This window comes from Anomaloglossus baeobatrachus, chromosome 5, assembly GCF_048569485.1.
Source record: "Anomaloglossus baeobatrachus isolate aAnoBae1 chromosome 5, aAnoBae1.hap1, whole genome shotgun sequence".
Taxonomy (NCBI): Eukaryota; Metazoa; Chordata; class Amphibia; order Anura; family Aromobatidae; genus Anomaloglossus; species Anomaloglossus baeobatrachus.
This window is the reverse complement of record NC_134357.1, coordinates 542,752,789-542,774,736: the sequence shown is the minus strand read 5'-3', so window position 1 is coordinate 542,774,736 and position 21,948 is coordinate 542,752,789. Positions and strand designations below refer to the sequence as shown.

The 21,948-nt window shown below is 44.2% G+C and overlaps 1 protein-coding gene across 1 annotated transcript in view; it reads right to left on the bottom strand.

Moving 5' to 3' along the window:
• The window catches only part of LOC142312216 (uncharacterized), a 240,110-nt gene that overhangs the window by 162,577 nt on the left and 55,585 nt on the right, over positions 1 to 21,948 (bottom strand). The window contains 4 exon segments of the mRNA XM_075351123.1: positions 18,805 to 18,902; positions 18,986 to 19,109; positions 19,192 to 19,371; positions 19,501 to 19,650. Coding sequence (XP_075207238.1) covers positions 18,805 to 18,902; positions 18,986 to 19,109; positions 19,192 to 19,371; positions 19,501 to 19,650 — 552 coding nt within the window.

Genomic DNA, 21,948 nt, shown 5'->3' with positions numbered 1-21,948 from the left:
TTCTCCATATCGTGTATATAAAAATATATACTGACAAGCAAAAGGTTAATAATGTTTTGAACTAAACTTTCAACCAAGATGATTGTCTATAAAATGAAGGAAGCCTCACGCTCCAAAATGTAGTAGATAGTGAGATATGGAGGCTGAAAGTCAAAAGTTTAACACCTTGTTATGCAGTGATGAGCAAAAGGATAACAATGTGAAATAATTAATGCATATTAAATATTGCTTTCTATTTACCTTTTGGATGAAAAATATTGGTAATAGAAAACAATTGTAATTTTACTATGATGTATATTTGGACTATAAGACGCACCTTACCATAAGACGCACGCCAGGTTTAGCAGTACCAAATAGGAAAAATATCTTTACAACTAATTTAAATCTTCCTTGGAGATCTAAAAATGAGGGTCAATGCCACAAAGTTTAGTGCACTAGGGTAGAATAGGGAAGTAGTAAATTTATTGTTAGTGTTTCTCTGCACCAGGTGTTTTATTGCTTCACAGTATAGACATTAATGAGCACTCTGTAGCATACATATATACACACACAAGACTGCTGCATGGACAGTATTTGCACACTCAGTTCTGATGCATATGTGGCGCCCCTGAGGCTTCAGTCGCCACAGAGGTGCTGCACCTCATACACAGGTGTGGTATCCCATCCCAGGGTAAGGAATGGGTCATCCACCGGTTCACACGACACACGCACACAGACTTATCACAACACTCCACTAAACCGTGGATATGGCCTAGTGCAGCTGGACTTGTATACTTGGACTTGGCTAGCACCGTCCCCGACGCTTGGTGGGTGAGGTGTCTGAGGTACATGGGCGGAGCATAGTTGACAGTGTCAATTAGTGGTGTGGTGAGGTGACCAGAGCATAGAGACCCTGGGGTCTTGCTCGACCCAGGTGACAGAAGAAGGGGGTCCTAGAGTCACGGGAGTGCGGGAAGCACCCGTGGGCTTGCTCCACAGAACACCGGGTGGAAGGATCTGGCTGCAAAAACGGGGACCCGGTCCCTAGACTAAAAGAAAACTAACGTACTCTTTAGTAACACCGGAGGCCTGGGTAGCTATAAGCATCCCGGGCCGAAAATCAGCACATGAATCCGCTGGAAGGGGGCCAGAGGATCAGGGGGCCAAGCAGGCAGAAAACCCATTGAAGGTTCGCGGCCCTTGGTTCAAGGCACTGTGTGCGGAACGAACAGCAGGAAGAGAGACAGCTCAATAGAGACGACCAGGAAAGGAACATCTGTGAGGGGTGCAACGGTATTGACCTCTGAACTGCCCGGGATTGGCAGGAGCCCTTCATGGTGGATCCCAGCATACCGTGGGTGATTGCCAGATTACTGTACACCTGTGGAACTGGTACCGTGAGTAAAGACTTTGACCGCAACCCTCAGTGTTGTCTACATCCTTCCCGCGCTCTCTCATGATCCCCGGGCCCAAGCTTTTCCTGTGAGCAGCAATATTCCCTCAGCTGCGCCATTAACATATGCCCCGGGGAATACAAAGCGCAGCGGCGGCCCACATAGCCGCAGTACCACAGGTGGCGTCCCGAACTTATACGCTTAACTACAACTCCCATCATCACCCCTTTATTATCGAAAGACAACACCAGGGTAACGGAACCGGGCCACGCATCACCAGACTAGTCCAGCCCGGTAACGAGTAACCCCCGGCCCTGGAGCTGGGTGTGTCACATATGCACATCTATATTCACATAGAGCTGTACTACATATGCACATTAGCATAAATAGAGTTCCAGTTTTACGACTCATGAGTGCTGCCTCCATTTGGACATGTTTTAGACAAAGAATCAGAGTCTTTTTTTTTTGCACAGAAAATAAACTCAACATTTTATTTAGCAAAACATTAAAATACAATTAAGTATTTCAGTAAATGACCACAGAATGGGAGCTTGGTGAACCCTTGGGTATGCAGAATTCCGCATGAATCAAGTAACAAAGCTTGTGTTGAATATTTACCGTTACATATCATGTGATACAGAGTATATCATAAAAAGCAAGAGAGAGGAATATAACAATGGTGGTTACAATGTCCAATGTATGTAAAGCGTTGAAATCAATAGTGCTATATAAATGAATACATTTTATTACTATTATTATTTTTATTTATTATTATTTTATTATATTACAACATTCAGAGATTCCTTACACAAGGTTCCTATAAATAAGTAGGAACAATACCATCTAGTGGCCATATTAAGAATTAATCTTCCTAAATAGAAATAATCAAAAACAAATTCATTAATTTATAAATGAATCTCTGCTTATCACTCTCTCAAGGCACAAACTTGTGATCATATATGGAAACATTCAGTGCAGTACATCATTTCTGCTGGATGCAATTATAATAAACACAGAAATAAAGATAAACTGAAGAGGTACACTTTCACAGGAACGGTACCACCATTTTTCCCGTTATTCTTTTTCTTCCATTCCCATCTTTTCTTTTGTTCCATAAATAAACCCCCTCTTTTGCTCATTTCCCTTCTTTTTCTCTTTTCAATTTTCCTTATTTTTTATTATTTCTTATGTTTATCTTTATTTTTAATTAATTTTTTAAATTTTTTTCATTTTATTTTTATTTTATTTATATTTTCCTATTGTTTGTTTTTCAATTTATCCTTTGTCTTATCTTTCCCTTTCTTTTCTCTTCTCAAATAACAGACTTCTTTTTCTATTTTCCATCATTTTCTATGTCTAATCTGCCTTTCCTTATTCACAGTTCGGATCACACTTATATCAAAATTTTATTTTCAGGCATGCGCGCACTCGCGCTTTCCATATGTTCCCAGGAACTACCATCCATTGCCAACCACGACAGTAGTTCTGCTTGCGTCACAGGATATGACGTTTTGCCAGCCTTTGCTGATTCACATACTATAGTCAAAGCGCGGGACTAGCATCACTTACGGTCCCACAGCACCTATCACCATGCACTAGGTTTAAAAAGTCCGCCCATTCACATGTCAGTCACGCCATTCACCACAGCAACTTTGCTATCCACAGGCACGGAGCGCTCACTATATCAAACTGTTGCTTATGAATAAGGAGTACACTTTCTCCGAAACGCGTCAAGCGTAAATATATTCTGCACTTGGTTGGAATTACCTTTTTTATGAATTTTGAATAAAAGATTTTTTTTATTACATCGGTGCTGGATCTTCTCTCCTCCCCTGCTCCTCTTGATGTGACTGATTATTCAGCCATGTAAGCCAAACCACTTGTTCCGTGCACCAGACCAGAAGTTGGAGATACCTGCTTTGGAGTGGTGAGCTGAATTAAATTCCTTATTTGTGAATAATTGTGTCCAGCACATGTGACAGGTACTCATCACCCCTGTATTACTTTTACAAGCCGATCATGTCACTCATACAGTGACCTGTCCTTCATTCAGTATATTGTTATCATATAATTCATATACCCACGCCAGCATGTATTATAACATTTCGTTGTATTATTATTCAATTCCATGTACAGTGATTTGTTTCAAGTCACCACCATATGATTCTTTAATTCACATAGATATAATTTATAATATTATGATGATATTAAATGCAGGTATTCAGTCTTGCAATATTTTTGTTTATTTTGTTATACCTGAGATACTATATCACTGTAATTGCAAGTTATGGTGATTTATTTTGATTTTGGTGATCTACCATTTAATAATCTTGTTCCATTATGAATATATTTTGGTTTTGTAATGGTGATTGAAACCAATTTCTTTGACTGAACTTGTCTGTTATCCCAGCTACAATAATGACTATGTATGTCATTGTAACTATTGTATTTGATTTGGTTATGATTATTGATTATTTTCATTTATGTTTTTCTTCTAATACTCAGTGTATACATGGGGAAGGTCAGATTGACCGAAACGTCGATATTATACACTATATGAATTAAAAGGGATTTTTTTTGTTCATCACAATATTTAGTGCCGTATTCTTTTTTCTATGTGAATACTGGGTTGGGCCCTATCTGAGCACCAATCATAATGCCAGGAGTGCCGTACACCTATATATATTGAGAATCTGGAGCATTACATTTGTTGGTTCCATTAAACTCTCAAAATGACCAGAAAGAGAACTTTCATGTGAAACTCAACAGTGTATTCTTGTTCTTAGAAATTAAGGATATTCCATGCAAGAAATTGCCAAGAAACTGAAGATTTCCTAAAATAGTGTGTACTACTCCCTTCAGAGGAGAGCACAAACAGGCTCTAACCAGAATAAAAAGAGAAGTTGGAGGCCCCACTGCACAACTAAGCAACAAGACAAGTACATTAGAGTCTCTAATTTGAGAAAATGATGCCTCACAGGTCCTCAACTGGCAGCTTCATTAAATAGTACCCGCAAAACACCAGTGTTAACGTCTATAGTGAAGAGGCGATTGCGGGAAGCTGGCCTTCAGGGCAGAGTGGCAAAGAAAAAGCCATATCTGAGACTGGCTAATAAAAGGAAAAGATTAATATGGGCAAAAGAACACAGACATTGGACAGAGGAAGATTGGAAAAAAGTGTTATGGACAGACGATTCGAAGTTTGAGGTGTTTGGATCACACAGAAGAACATTTGTGAGACGCAGAACTGAAAAGATGCTGGAAGAGTGCCTGACGCCATCTGTCAAGCATGGTGGAGGTAATGTGATGGTCTGGGGTTGCTTTGGTGCTGGTAAAGTGGGAGATTTGTACAAGGTAAAAGGAATTTTGACTAACGAAGGCTATCACTCCATTTTGCAACGCCATAACCTATGGACAACACTTGATTGAAGCCAATTTCATCCTACAATAGGACAATGACCCAAAGCACTCCTCCAAATTATGCATGCACTATTTAGGGAACAAGCAGCCAACTGGTATTCTATCTGTAGTGGAGTGGCCAGCCCAGTCATCAGATCTCAACCCTATTGAGCTGTTGTGGGAGCAGCTTGACCATATGGTATGCAAAAAGTGCCCATCAAGGCCAATCCAACTTGTAGGGGGCTTCTGGAAGCATGGGGTGAAATATCTCCAGATTACCTCCGCAAATTAACAGCTAATGGTCTGCAAAGCTGGAATTGCTGCAAAGGAGCATTCTGTGATGAAAGCAAAGTTTGAAGGAGAAAATTATTATTTCAAGTAAAAATCATTATTTCTGGAGGGTGTGGCCTGGCCAGAGATGTGAGAACAAGCTAAGAAGAGAGCTCCTGGAACTGCCGATTATCCTGATTTCCACTGGGCCGTGGAGAGGACAAAAATCATCCGTGCAGCAACCAGAGACCACCCTGCACTTATTGCACAACTTGGACAGAGGTTACATGGCTGGGGGGATGAGCAGGAGGCAGAAGGAGGCGGCGGCAGGAATGGAAGGTATTGCACAAAATGGTGGTGGGATACAGACACCAGCCTCCAAAGTAGGGAGAGCTGCAGCAATCCATGCTACTGAAAAACTATCTCAGTATGCCAGGGGCATAGAATGCACAGGGATGAAGTAGTTAAACTGGGGAGCTCCAGGCAGCACAGCCCTCACAATGCAGTGGAGGAGGGAGGAGAAACTAATGCAGACTCATCATTATCACAGCAAGACTTGCAAAACAAGCTGGAGCTCCCTACATCTATGCATAATAAATGTCCCCCTGAGCCTGCTACAACTCTGCAGGGTGCTGAGCCCACTCTGAAAGACGTGCTTGCAGCTATAGCTCAAAATGGCTCCATGATGACATCCCTCAGCTCCCAGATGGTCCAAATCATGGAGGAGTTATCTGGTGTAAAACAGAGTCTCCAAAAAGTGAATGACCGCATGACGGCGCCAGAGGGGAGAATCAGTGTCTTAGAGGGCAAAATGCCCCAGGTTATCCGTGACTCCCACATGCATGATCAGCAACTGGCATTTCTACTTAACAAGACAGATGATTTAGAAAATAGATTGAGGAGAAACAATGTGCGGCTGATAGGGGTTCCAGAAAAAACGGAGGGCACAAATCTGTCAGAATTCTTTGAGAGATGGCTGCAAAAAGTATTTGGCGCAGAGGTCCTATCCCCCCTGTATGCTGTGGAGAGAGCCCACAGAGTGCCCACCAGACCCCTGCCTCCGGGAGCTCCTCCAAGACCTGTCCTGGTGAAACTACTACATTATAGAGACCGGGATGCGATCCTAAGAGCGGCTAGAAACAAAGGGTCCATAATGGTGGACGGCCACAAAATATCCTTCTTTCCTGATTATTCAGTTGAAATTTCAAAAAGAAGAGCTCAATTCACAGATGTGAAACGCCGCCTGAGAAATGCACAAGTCTCGTACTCAATGCTGTACCCAGCGAAGCTCAGGGTGGCTGCACTGCAAGAGACATTCTTTTTTGAAAATCCTAAAGATGCTCTCAGATGGCTCAATATGAATGAGCAACGGCTCAGGCAAAATCCACAATGTTGATATGTAACCCTTTAAGGACTTTATGGATGATGAATACTCGACTTTCTGCTGCGATTACATAGGATTGGCCCAGTGGATAAAATTATTATGATACCCATTGATTGGTTCCAGCAGAACTCTCTGGAAGAGGAGTTTGGGTTTCCTTTCTTTCCCTTTTTCACTTCCAGAGACGGTTTTTGTTTTTCTCACGTCCCTGCAATTCTCATTGTTCTCAGGTTTGTTTTTTTCTTCTTGCTTTAAACCATTTTGGGAAGCGGGAATTTTGCCTCTCTTGTTTCGGCTTCACGATGGACTGGTGCCTCAGTTTCAACGTTTATGTTGTGGGACAACTGTTAGATGCGGGGGTAGGGTGGGGGATGGAGGGGGGGGGAATGTTTCTGCAGCTTTAATGATGCTTTTATATTTATGTCTGCTAATGGTTCTCATGTGGTTCAGGAAGGTGGAGGAGGGGTGGAACTCTCTGCCGGGTGTGACTGCTTGCACTACATATGCATACCACCAGGATGGTGGGTAGGATTAACATTCTTTCTTGGAATGTCCGTGGCTTGGGGGACCCCACAAAAAGGGTAGCAGTAAATGGAACAGGTCAAATCCCACTTTCCAGCAATCATCTGCCTACAGGAGACACATTTGGAGGGCGACAAAATAGCATACATGAATCGCTCATGGGTGGGCCACTGTTTCCACTCAACCTACACAGCTCATTCCAGAGGTGTCAGTATCTTAGTCCACAGAGCAATCCCATTTGAGATCATTTCATCCACAGTAGATCAGGAAGGTAGATTCATTTGCGTGCACTGTAAAATATTTAACAAGGAGCTCCTTCTGATAACAGTTTATATACCGCCTCCATATAATAATACTGTTATGAACAAAATTGCGGAAATGATTAGCAAGACCCCCAATGTACAGGTGGTGTGCACGGGGGATTTCAACAACATCATTCACCCATATTGGGACAAACACAATGCGGGTACTCACTTAGAACACTATCCTAACTCCAAATTTGGGGACACGGTGGCTGAACTGGCACTTTCAGATCTGTGGCGAATCAGAAACCCTGGAATCAAGAGATTCTCGTGCTATTCCAAAACACACAACACTCTGTCCAGAATAGACCTGATCTTGGGCTTGGAGGGTATACTGCCAATGGTGGAAAACACAGAATACCTTCCTAGAGGTTTATAAGACCATTCCCCACTGCTGACACGACTTAATATTTTAACCGGGCTTGATCGTACTCGTAGCTTGTGGTCCATCAATCCTTTCTGGCTACAGATTATAGATGTGGGCCCAGTTGAACTAGCCCTTGAATACTATTATCAGGACAACTGTACTGGGGAGATGTCGCTTAACACTGTTTGGGATGCCATGAAGGCCTGTCTGAGGGGGTCACTGATACAGGGGGTCAGTAGATCTAAAATTAAGTTGGCACAATTTGAAATTTTTCTTAAAGAATGGGTCCAGACGACAGAACAGAAGTACATTCTGTCAGGGGATACACGGGACTTACTGGAATGGAGGGAGGCACAAGAAGCATATGATTCTCACATTAAGGAACGGGCCACTAACACAAGACTTTTTTCACAACAGAGATTCTTTGAAGAGGGCGAAAAAGCGGGTCATTTATTAGCGGTGATTGCTAAAGCACAAAGGGGGAACACATTTGTGGGGGCGCTAAGGGACAAAACCGGGACCATAGTCAATCAACCTGACCAAATTTTGGCTACCTTCTCTGAATTCTACGAACAACTTTACAGTACTAAACTGCAATATGATAGGGAACAGATAGCTTCTTACCTGAAAGACATCCCCTTGCCCTCACTTTCAGATGAGGACAGGGTATACCTAAACAGTCCACTCACACTGGAAGAGTTGCATTTAGCGGTATCCTCCATGCCCAATAATAAGTCACCGGGTTCAGATGGGATCCCCACAGAGATTTACAAAAAGTTTGGAGACATCCTGCTCCCCCAGCTGCTGTCGACCTTCCAACAAGCAGCCAAAAATGGCTCCTTGCCCCAGTCGATGCGAGAAGCAGTGATAGTTGTCATACCTAAACCTGGCAAGGATCCCCTTATCCCTGACTCTTATAGACCTATCTCTCTGTTACCTACAGATATCAAAATAATAGCTAAAGTACTAGCTTCCAGACTTAATAAGGTTATACTTTCACTAATCCATTCGGACCAGTCGGGGTTCATGCCTTCCAGATCAACGGCAGTGAATATACGACGGTTACACCTCAACTTACAATTGCGAGTTGATAACTCAGAGAATAGAGTAATTTGCTCCCTAGACGCCGCTAAGGCTTTCGACTCTATTGAGTGGGAGTTTCTCTGGGCAGTACTTGACAGATTTGGACTTGGGAGGGACTTTATTTCCTGGGTAAGACTTCTATATAATAACCCTACTGCTAGGATCAAAGTTAATGGATGCCTTACCTCTCCTTTCCACCTAGGTAGGGGCACCCGACAGGGATGCCCGCTATCCCCCTTACTATTTGCTCTGGCCGTTGAGCCTATGGCGGCAATGGTTAGATCCAATCCAGACATAACATTGTTCAGGAGGGGTGGTCAGGAGGAAAAAATAGCGTTGTATGCAGATGACACACTCCTTTTTCTGGCCAACGCAACATCATCACTGCCAAGAGCAATGGGGGTTATACAAGAATTTGGGAAGTACTCAGGTCTATCAATTAACTGGGAAAAGTCTGTATTACTTCCGGTGGATGGAACCACAAACTCACTTAACTACGTACACTCGGGCCTACAGGTTGTTGCCCAGTTTAAATATTTGGGGATAATAGTCACCACTCGTGTTGAGGATTATGAGAATCTCAACCTAACCCCTATTCTGTCGAAATTTAAGGATAAGAAAGAAGTCTGGTTTCGCCTGCCCTTCTCAGCAGTTGGCTGCACTAACTTGATCAAAATGATCTGGATGCCCCAACTATTATACAAGCTACACAACTCTCCACAATGGATTCCACAAAGATTTTTCCATAAGGCAAATGCATTATTCCGTGAATTGATCTGGAGCGGAAAGATGCCGTGCATTAGGCTCGAGACCCTGCAGAGGGATAAAAGTAGTGGAGGTCTGGCGGTACCCAATCCATGGGTTTACTATCTGGCGGCTCAGTTTCAGCACATTAGGGGATGGGAGGACCCTGGAGGGGGGGGGGCACAGTATATAATTCTACAACACTCCACTAGTCTATACGAGGTTCTAGAGGCAGGAGGCTTCGAAGCTGCTGCTAATAGTTGCCCAACCCTATTACTAATCCAAAAACTTTGGGATAAAACTAAGAAACTACAAGACATTCAGGGAATTTCACAATACACCTCTATATGGAGAACTCCATGGTTACCTAACTTGCATCGTTTAGAGGGGTTTGGGAGCTGGGCTTTGAGAGGGATAAATAGATTCACACATATTGTGGAGGAGGGCCAACTCAGAGGCTTCCCTCAGTTGCAAGCAGAGTTTGGGATCCAGAATTCAGAGTTTTATAAGTACTTGCAACTGAGATATGACTATCAGGCAGAAACCTCTATTACGGGCAGAGCATTGGAGCAGAACAAAGTCATGCAACGCATAGCAACCTCTAGAGGCTCAGCAGGAGTGATCTCTCGTCTATATTGGAATCTATTATATTTGGTGCACAGGAACTTTCTAGTAAACGCAAAAGAAAAATGGGAACGAGCTATAGGACCTATTGAGGACAACCATTGGGTAGAAATTTTAGAAAGAATTCCTAGTCTATAATTGGGGGAGGCATACAGACTGACACACCTGTACGTTATTCACCAAGTATATCGCACTCCTAGATTCCTGTTTGATATTGGAGTTAGAACTGACCCCTTCTGCCCGCGATGCAAAATATGTTCCGCAGATCTATTACATATGATGTGGTCGTGTCCTGATATTGAACATTACTGGGGAGAGGTGACAGAAATAATCGATAGAGTATATACGATAGAGACGAGCTTAACTCCCTTTGTATGTATTCTGGGATACGTGGAGGATTTACCTTTGGAGGAGGAGGGCAAAGTGGCCGTATCTAGACTATTATATATTGCCAGGAAATTAATCGCTCAACACTGGATCTCGGACCACAGTCCTACAATATCTGAATATGTCAAAAAAGTTAATTGGATGATAAATGTGGAGAAAAGTATATATCGGAAAAGAAATGGCGTCATCAAATTTGAAAAAATATGGGCACGATGGATAGACGGGTTAGGGTTGGCTTCGAGGGAACTGATTAGGCTTACTCTAAATTGATTAGATTGGGCTTACTCTAAATTGATAACAAGGGGCAAAGGGCGAGAAATTTCTGCAGAACTTCTCTATAATGATGACAGAGGTTTGGGGAGAATAGAGTAGCATGGGAACAGGTTAGATTCTTCATCAAAAATGACATTTAACTGTGTACAATGCCAAACAAAGCAAAAACTCATAAAGAAAAACAAAAGTCTAACTGGATTAATTGATAAATGTAATAATGGTACTTAAGAACTTTTGTCCAGGAATATGTGGAGCTGCAGATTTGACATTATCTCTCCTTTCTACAAGTCTGTTTGTTTAATGTTTGTTGGGGAGGGGAGGGACGGGAGGGGGGTAGAGGCTGGGTAGCCTCCAATGTTTATTCGGTTGTAACTTGTAAGACTTTAATAAAAACATTTAATTAAAAAAAAAAAAAATCATTATTTCTAACCTCGTCAATGTCTGAACTATATTTTCTATTCATTATGCAACTCACTTGATAAATAAAAGTGTGAATTTTCATGGAAAAGACAAAATAATCTGGGTGACCCTAAACTTTTGAATGGTAGTGTAGAAAATAATAATTTTAATTCAGATTTTTCTGAGCAAATTGGTAACAATGCAGTGATATAACAAGAATCTGCATTACTAATCATATGCTAAATAGTTGCAAGACAAATTTATGTATGAGATAGCCAAGATGATTGTCTATAAAATGATGGAAGACTCTCGCAGAAAACTGCTGGGTAGTGAGATATCCAGGCTGAAAGTCAAAAGTTCAAAACATTGTTCCCCCTTAGCTCCTCAGTAGAGATGAGCGAACCTGATGTTCAGTGTTCGTACAGAACACAGACTTTACATAAAAAAAAAGAAAAATTAGCGTTCGGGTTCAGGTGATTTACGTATGCAAAGCACTCAAGTGAGCAGCGCTGTGCTCAGGTATACTTGATGCTCAGCCCTGTGCAAGCCGCTTACAGTGTTTGAATTGCTCGCACGGAGGGTAATAACAGCGTGATCGAATGTAGTGTGCAGACACAAAAAATGAAAAAAAAAAAAAAACGTCCACCCTCCCCCGGAAGTGGCTACCTCCACATGGGCGGAGACTTAAACTGCTAATCAGTGTCTTCAAATGAAGTTCAGGTTGAGTCCAGAACAGAACTTTAAAAAATCCGAGTGAACCCACAGAACCGAATTTCCACGGATCCACTCATTTCTACTCATCATTGTGTACACATACAGCTCTGCTAAATATATACATTTATATAAACATTCACTGTGTATACACTACCCCATTTTGTAGTTCCTTTCAGGTCATGTGATTGATTACATGGCCCAAAAGACCCTGCGGTGGAAGGTTCTTCAGCTGCTCACTCAGGACATGCAGCCTAGGTGCAGGTCTCTGTAACTTTATCTCCTACTGTGCACCAATCAAACAGATCAGTGTGCGGCAGGAGGAGAGAGCAGTTCTCTCAGTAATTGGTAAGGACACTGTCAGCATTCTCCATCATTACAGGACGCTGTCTCCCGACTGTAAGAGGCATTCACTTATTAGCAAGATTTCTTCATGTTAAAAGTATGTCATAGTCCAAAATATAAGGCACGTTCTAAAGTAATTTCCATTTGCCATTCAATTATACTACGGTCTGTTATATGGTTTTTGTACAATTTGTCAATAAAATGTATAATGATAACTCACCATGTGAGTTATTTTTGATGGTAAACAAAATATGATTTTCAAATAATTCACATTTCAGAACCTAGGTATCAGAACAGCTTCTCCCCTGTGTGAATTCTCTGGTGTGTAATAAGATGCGATTTCTGGTTAAAACATTTCCCACATTCTGAACATGAAAATGGCTTCTTCCCTGAATGACTTGTCTTGTGGTTAACAAGATGTGTTTTCTGTGCAAAACATTTCCCACATTCTGAACATGAGTATGGCTTCTCCCCTGTGTGAGTTCTCTGGTGTGTAACAAGACCTGTTTTACCTCCATAACATTTCCCACATATTGAACATGAAAAAGGCTTCTCCCCTGTGTGAGTTCTCTGGTGTGAAATAAGATCTGATTTCCGTGCAAAACATTTCCCACATTTTGTACATGAAAAAGGCTTCTCCCCTGTGTGAGTTCTCTGGTGTGAAATAAGATCTGATTTCCGTATAAAACATTTCCCACATTTTGTACATGAAAAGGGCTTCTCCCCTGTATGAGTTCTCTGGTGTGAAATAAGATCTGATTTCTGTACAAAACATTTCCCACATTCTGAACATGAAAAAGGCTTCTCCCCTGTGTGAATTTTCTGGTGTGTAACAAGACCTGTCTTACCTCCATAACATTTCCCACATACTGAACATGAAAATGGCTTCTCCCCTGTGTGACTTCTCTGGTGTGAAATAAGATCTGATTTCCGTATAAAACATTTTCCACATTCTGAACATGAAAAAGGCTTCTCCCCTGTGTGAATTTTCTCGTGTGTAACAAGACCTGTCTTACCTCCATAACATTTCCCACATACTGAACATGAAAAACGCTTCTCCCCTGTGTGAGTTCTCTGGTGTGAAACAAGAATTGATTTCTGTACAAAACATTTCCCACATTCTGAACATGAAAAAGGCTTCTCTCCTGTGTGAGTTCTATGGTGTGTAACAAGATCTGATTTCCGTACAAAACATTTCCCACATTCTGAACATGAAAAAGGCTTCTCCCCTGTGTGAACTTTCTGGTGTATAACAAGAGCTGACCTACCTCTATAACATTTCCCACATACTGAACATGAAAACGGCTTCTCCCCTGTGTGAGTTCTCTGGTGTCTAACAAGAACTGATTTCTGTACAAAATATTTCCCACATTCTGAACATGAAAAAGGCTTCTCCCCAGTATGAATTTTCTCATCCATAACAGGAACTGATTTCTGGTTAAAGTATCTCTCACCCTTGGTACAAGAAAATCTCTTCTCCTCCGTGGAAATTTTTTGATGTTGAACAAAAGATGTTTTGAGGAGAAAACTATTTCCACACTCTGAATGCAAAATTGACTTATTTGGTTTAGGAGTTCCTTTTTTAATGCCTCTTTTGTGACTTTTAATTTTCTTAGTAGTTTGTAATGAATCAGAAGATAGGACCTGTTTCATAGGATCAGCTGATATATCTTTGCTGTGAAGAGATGATGGTGTATCTAGAGTAATGTCATTCACTTTAGTTATATCCTGTGTGATCTCAAAGTCATCTGATTCAAAAATTGAAGATCTCAGTTCTCTCCCTGATCTTCCATCACCATCATCTGCCAAGAATAAAACCAGTTATTATTTTTGAACAAAATATCCTTAAAATGTATATTTTTGAACATTTTTATTTAAAATGTCCATAGAAATAACTTATGTAGCAAAATTAAATTATTCACTAAAGACAATGACAGTTTAGTCTAATGAACCAGTAGAGTGTGGTGTTCAACTGTATGTTCATTTTGCCTTCAAAATATTGGAATAAGAAGCCACAAAAAATATTTTGTAGGTAAAAAGATTACCAATAAAAACTTCTACTCATCTTACGAAAAACAATCCCCCACTCAAGTACATCATCTCTCAATCAGAGGGTTTCTTCATTATTAGTAACCCAGAGGCCCAAGCCTTGCATTTTGCCCAAATCACATTTTTAAATTAGACATTTTTTCTTACCATTTTCCAACAACATAAATATACACATACAAAAGGAAAGCAACACCAATTCCTATCGCCCCATCCCCCCTCCCCCAATATCCTTCACATCATGCACTTCGGCTTCTCTCAAAAAACAAGCACTCTACACTATTACATAAAAGTGGGTCAGCCAATGCAATTTTACCACATTGCCATTGGCTTTACATGTTAGAGCAGGGGTCAGGAACCTTTTTGGCTAAGAGAGCCGTAAACGCCACATATTTTGAAATATAATTCCGCGAGAGCCGTACAATATGTTTAAAGGGCCATTGACAGATCAATCGCTCCAATGTTCACTTAGTACAGCAAGGAATGCTCCTCCCTGCTGTATAAAGCCACAACTGGACTGAAACAATGGTACTACACTCTGCTACAAACAGACACACACAACTCTGCTACAAACAGACAAACACACACAACTCTGCTACAAACAGACAAACACACACAACTCTGCTACAAACAGACAAACACACACAACTCTGCTACAAACAGACAAACACACAACTCTGCTACATACAGACAAACACACACAACTCTGCTACATACAGACAAACACACACACAACTCTGCTACATACAAACACACACAACTCTGCTACATACAGACAAACACACACACAACTCTGCTACAGACAAACACACACAACTCTGCTACATACAAACACACACAACTCTGCTACATACAGACAAACACACACAACTCTGCTACATACAAACACACACAACTCTGCTACATACAGACAAACACACACAACTCTGCTACAGACAAACACACACAACTCTGCTACATACACACACAACTCTGCTACATACAGACAAACACACACAACTCTGCTACATACAAACACACACAACTCTGCTACATACAGACAAACACACACAACTCTGCTACATACAGACAAACACACACAACTCTGCTACATACAGACAAACACATACAACTCTGCTACATACAGACAAACACATACAACTCTGCTACATACAGACAAACACATACAACTCTGCTACATACAGACAAACACACACACACAACTCTGCTACATACAAACACACACAACTCTGCTACATACAGACAAACACACACAACTCTGCTACGTACAGACAAACACACACAACTCTGCTACATACAGACAAACACACACAACTCTGCTACAAACAGACACACACAACTCTGCTACAATCAGACAAACACACACAACTCTGCTACAAACAGACAAACACACACAACTCTGCTACATACAGACAAACACACACAACTCTGCTACATACAGACAAACACATACAACTCTGCTACATACAGACAAACACATACAACTCTGCTACATACAGACAAACACACACAACTCTGCTACATACAGACAAACACACACAACTCTGCTACATACAGACAAACACATACAACTCTGCTACATACAGACAAACACATACAACTCTGCTACATACAGACAAACACATACAACTCTGCTACATACAGACAAACACATACAACTCTGCTACATACAGACAAACACACACAACTCTGCTACATACAGACAAACACATACAACTCTGCTACATACAGACAAACACATACAACTCTGCTACATACAGACAAACACATACAACTCTGCTACATACAGACAAACACATACAACACTGCTACATACAGACAAATACACACAACTCTGCTGCTCTGTGGGGCCTGCACCCGCGGCTCGGCGGGTACAGCACCCGCGGCATCGGCGGGGCCCGCACCATCGGCGGGGCCAGCACCCGCGGCATCGGCGGGGCCAGCACCCGCGGAATCAGTGGGGCCAGCACCCGCGGAATCGGCGGGGGGGGGGGGATTGGCAGGGCATACATCTGGGGGGTTAGAAGCAGCTCACCGGGGCCCATAATGGGGAGGCGGAGAGGGCATTTACCCGATTAGGTCATGGTGGAGAGGGGGCCCACACAGCGACGGGCAGAAGCTCGCCTCCTTCATCTGTGGGACTGAGAAGGCGGTAGCTCCACCCACAGATGAAATTCAAAACAGGATGTCTGCGCGCCTTAAAGTGACGGCGCCGCAGATTGCTGCCGAGGACTGCGGTCCCCGGAACTCGGCCGGGGGCAGCAGAACTATAAAGGCGAGTGGGCCCCGGCCAAGGGACAGGAGAAATGACGAGGCCGAGTGGGCCCCCCCGGCTCTCCAGAGCCCCGGCATTTGCCCGGGTTTGCCGAGTGCTGACGCCGGCCCTGGACGCAGGTGCGTGCTTGCAGACGGCGCGGCTATGCAGGGAGTTATGGGAAATGTAGTCCATGCTCCCTGCCGCTCACCACTGCCGCCAATGCTTATCAGGCCATCAAAGAACTACCAATATCAGCGTGCACCGCGGCCTGATGGAGCGCGGTGCATGCATCCTTCCCATAGACAGGTAGGAGCCCTGTCTGCGAGCCAGATACGGCCATCAAAAGAGCCATATCTGGCTCGCGAGCCATAGGTTCCCGACCCCTGTGTTAGAGTAATGATTCCTCTCCCGCCCCAAAAGCTTAAACTTACCGTATTTTTCGTTTTATAAGACGCACCCCAAATTTGGAGATAAAAAACAGGTAAAAAAAAAATGGGGTCCGTCTTATACTCCGGTGTTGTCTTACCGGAGGGGGCGGCAGCGGTGGTGAAGTGGGGTCACAGGAGGCAGAGGCTGTGCTCGCAGCGGCGGAGGGTCAGTGCTGGCAGAGTGGAGGGAACAGCTCTGTACTTAGAGCGGAAGCTGCAGTGGTTGTGTGGTGGAGCAGACTGGTGCGGCAAGTGTCCCAGATTCTCTGTTGGCGGTCTGGGCTTCAAAGAAATGACGCCCGGAGTGGCGCATGCGCAGATGATGCTCTCATCCAAGAGCTCCATCTGTGCATGTGCTGACTCCAGGTGCCATCATTTGAAGCCTGGACAGACCATCTGGGACACCCACCACACAGCCACCGCAGCTTCTGCTGCCAGCACTGACACCCGGCCGCTGGCACAGAGTGGTAGCCAGAAGGCTGCCTGCCCACCCGCACAGAGAGGCACCCGGCCGCTGGCACAGAGTGGCAGCTGCCAGCACGCACCGTCAGGCACGGTCACCCGGCTGCCCACACACAGAGCCGCACAGACAGCCCCCCGCCAATTCCCCTCCTCCCGGTAAGCTATATTCAGATTTTAAGACGCTTTGGGAGGAAAAGTGCGTCTTATAATGCAAAAAAATACGGTATAATCCCTACGCCGACTTCTTTCAGATTCTCTAATAGCTTTATGACTTTACATATGTAAACTCCTGTGTTTATTTTACGTCACCCCAGTATACTCTCTTTGCAGTTATGTTTATAAACATGGAGGATGGGGGCCGGAGAACATGGAAAACTGGGCTGACTTCTCTGTCAACTACAGGCACCACGGTAGGGACGAGCTGCACCCCAATGGGAAGGATGCAGCTGTGCTGGCAACAAATGGTCAGACGGAGGAGCTTTAAAACTAGGATAAAACTAGGGGAGGGAGAGTAGTTTTGCATAAAACAAAAATAGAGTAAACAGAGAGAGTGAGACAGTAGGGTCAAGGCAGGTTTGGGGGGGTGGGCAGGGGTATGAAAGGAAAGTAAGGAGAGAAGGAGTAAGAAATGTGTTAATAGTATTAAATGTCTGCTGGCAAATGCAAGAAGTGTTACAAAAAAATAAAGGAGTTTGAGACTCTTCTGTCAACCACGAGTAACGATGCAGTGGGTATTAAGGAAACCTGGTTGTATGAGAGCCATGACTGGGTGACAAACGTAGAGGGTTTACACCACATTCAGAAAGGACAGGAAAGACAAAAAAGGTGGAGGGGTGTGTATATTTAGCAAATCTAACTTAAGACTTGTGATCAATCATGACATCGGGGGGAGCTTCAGCAAGGTAGAGTCAGCAAGGGTAAATGTACACAAAGGGGAATAATGGAAAACTGCTAATTGGAGTTTTTTATAAGCCTCCTAACAGGTAGAGGATGAAATGCTGCAACAAATTGAAAAGGCAACTAATAATAATAATCCGGTTCTTATTATAAGGGATTTCAACAATCCAGACATTCAGTGGGACATAGAATCTTTGCATCGTTCTAAAAGCTGTGACTTCTCTGGATTTAGTGATTACTACTCACCTGGGCAGTTATCTGTAGAAATCTCCTCTTTACTCCACTCATCACCCCTCACATATGTCTCTGTAGTATTAATATGTGTCAGATCTTCACCCTGAAAGAAATATTGTAAAAGTCACAGACAGATGGAGAAGTCACATCTATGATCAGGTCTAACCTTGCCATCTCCACCGCTCTCATTACACAAGTATAAAACATATAATACTGGTGGATAAAACAAGACTGAGCACAAGACCTTCACAGCCGTCTATACATCATGGGCAGATTTCATGTCACCTTCTCTCCATCTACCTGATGATCCTGAGGAACATCGGGATCTTCTTGTTTACAGTCCTGTGGGAGAAGAGGACAGGGACGTCTCTCTGGTGTTGTCCTCTTACTGGATAGAACTGGAGGAAACACATACAGGGACTGAATTCATTAATTACATACAGATATCTATAGGCCGTGTGTATTTAGTTCTATCTATTACCTGGTGATGTGAGGTGCTGGGGAACCTCCATCATGACGTCCTTGTACAGATCTTTGTGACCTTCTAAATACTCCCACTCCTCCATGGAGAAATAGACGGTGACGTCCTGACATCTTATAGGAACCTGATACATACAATGATACCGTCATCCCCCGATCCCTTCATAGCGTTACTGTATAATGTCCCAGCATTGCCAGCAGTGTCACCTCTCCAGTCAGCAGCTCAATCATCTTGTAGGTGAGTTCTAGGATCTTCTGGTCATTGATGTCCTCATGTATCGGGGGGTGAGGTGGAGGCCCCGTGATTTGGCTCAGGGGTCTTCCCCATTCCTCAGACACAGGGGCCTGACAGCGATCACTGGAGGTCTTCTTCACTACTGTGTAATCCTGGTTATGGAGAGACACAGTAATAAATCTCACTACAGACATTTCCAGAGTCCTCACCTCTCCAGTTCTGTCCATCTGTTATTTCCATAGATAAGAATGATGTAATGTGACGTCATCAGAATCTCTCACCTCTCCAGTAAGTCGGAAGAGGATCTCTAGGGTGAGGTGTAATATCCTCTCCGCCATCTTTTCTCTGTCTATATCCATCCTTGAGAAATAAATCAGAAAAATTCTCTTTTATAGAAGATCTCCACTGAGAGGATCCGATATTGTAGAGACCTGAATGGAGAGAAGATGACGATGTAACATCATAAAGAATCCTGTGTAATAATCCAATTACTGTAGAAAATAAGGTAAAACATATGAGGCGATATAAGGAGTAGATGTATTTTATTGTTTTGTATGGACTGGAACATAAGTTGAATTACTGACTAAGACATCTCCTCAATGCTCCCAATCATTGGCTATGTTGGCCACTACTCCGGCAACTGATTGGCTGTAGGCACTGGCGGGGGAGACAAGAAGTGACAAACGCGGTTTTCTGCCAGGAGATGCAAGTCTGTGAACTCAGTTCACCTGAGCGGCGATCACTGAGTTCAATGAGGTCATCTGAGGTCAGGTTACCTGCGGTTACATGTGGAGTACCATGGGTACCTCCAGCTGTGACCGCATTTAAAATGAGCATGTAAACTGAGTGATGTCACCGATCACAGCTGCAGCTCAGTCAGTCTCTGAATGAAGCCACAGCGTACAGTTATATTCTATGCCCGAGCACTGTGACTTCAGTATCCCCCTAGCCCTTTCTACCACCATTGTAAAGCACAATCTTTGGGTCCCTATAGACTTATGTGGGGATTGGCGTCTGGGAAAATATTCGTGACTAAAGCCTGCTTTACATGTTACGATTCAGCATATGATATTGTATGCGATCGTAACCGCCCCCATCATATGTGCGGCACGTTCAATTTGTTGAACGTGTCGCACAAACGATTTTTTACCGTCACATGTACTTACCCGTCTATACGACCTCGATGTGGGCGGCGAACGTCCACGTCCTGGAGTGGGAGGGACGTTCGGCGTCACAGCGACGTCACACGGCAGCCGGCCAATAGAAGCGGAGGGGCGGAGATGAACGGGACATAAACATCCCGCCCACCTCCTTCCTTCCGCATAGCCGGTGGGAGCCGCGGTACGCAGGTAAGCTGCTGTTCATTGTTCCCGGGGTGTCACACACTGCGATGTGTGCTACCCCGGGTACGATGAACAACCTGACGTTCAATTTTTAGGAATTGAACGACGTGCATGCAATGAACGTTTTACCGTTCAATCGCAATCGCACGTACCTGTCACACACTACAATGTGCCTTACGATGCCGGATGTGCGTCACTTACGACGTGACCCTGCCGACACATCGTAAGATATATTGTAGCGTGTAAAGCGGGCTCTAGTCAGGTTGAGAACCGGATTTTTTTTTAAAATCCGGTTAGACCCACCTGAATATTTGCGGGTTCGCCCATCTCGAATCCTGGATATGAAGGGCACTCTCTGATTTCTCCCTGCACTCTGCTCCCTGTCCTTAGCGTTTGCTCAATACCCCTCACTGTATCCGGTCCTCTGACAACTCCTCATGTGGGGGAGAAAAAAAATGGTGAATGAGTGACAAGGGGCGAGAAGAGAAATATAGAGGAGCACGGTGTGTCCTTCTATCACTGCTGTAGAGTTGTGAGGGGGGAACATTATACTGTGTGGGGGCAGAAAGGGGCCCCAAAGGGACCGAGGGTGGAAAAGGGCCGAGGACTGAGGGCAGAAAGGGGCCGAGGGCAGAAAGGGGCCGAGGACTGAGGGCAGAAAGGGGCCGAGGACAGGAAAGGGGCCGCGGACCGAGGGCAGAAAGGGGCCGAGGACTGAGGGCAGAAGGGGGCCGAGGACAGGAAAGGGGCCGCGGACCGAGGGCAGAAAGGGGCCGAGGACTGAGGGCAGAAAGGGGCCGAGGACCGAGGGCAGGAAAGGGGCCGAGGACTGAGGGCAGAAAGGGGCCGAGGACAGGAAAGGGGCCGCGGACCGAGGGCAGAAAGGGGCCGAGGACTGAGGGCAGAAAGGGGCCGAGGACCGAGGGCAGGAAAGGGGCCGAGGACTGAGGGCAGGAAAGGGGCCGAGGACTGAGGGCAGGAAAGGGGCCGAGGACTGAGGGCAGACGGGTTTCCTCACTTCCGGCCTCTCATAGTTGGGGCGTCTGTATCTATCAGAGGAAAAGGAACAAAAACCCCACGATTCATAGAAATCAGCGAGAGAAAAACCCCAAGAAAGTCTCAGAGCTGAAGGGGTTAATGCCCCCTGCCCCAGTAATGGGGAATCTCCACATACCTCCTCCTGCAGAGCCGCACACTAGATATATGGCTGCTCTGTGCTTCCAGGACCTGTGATGACGTCACATGCAGGGGAGGAGTCAGGGTCACATGATCAGCTCCTCAGTGTATGCAGGACTCTGCTGTGCTGGGTGTCATGGTGCTGGGTGAGGGGAAGGTTATGTGTGGGGTAAGGAGGGAATGTGCCCAGCGGCCGCATAATAAGTCTTC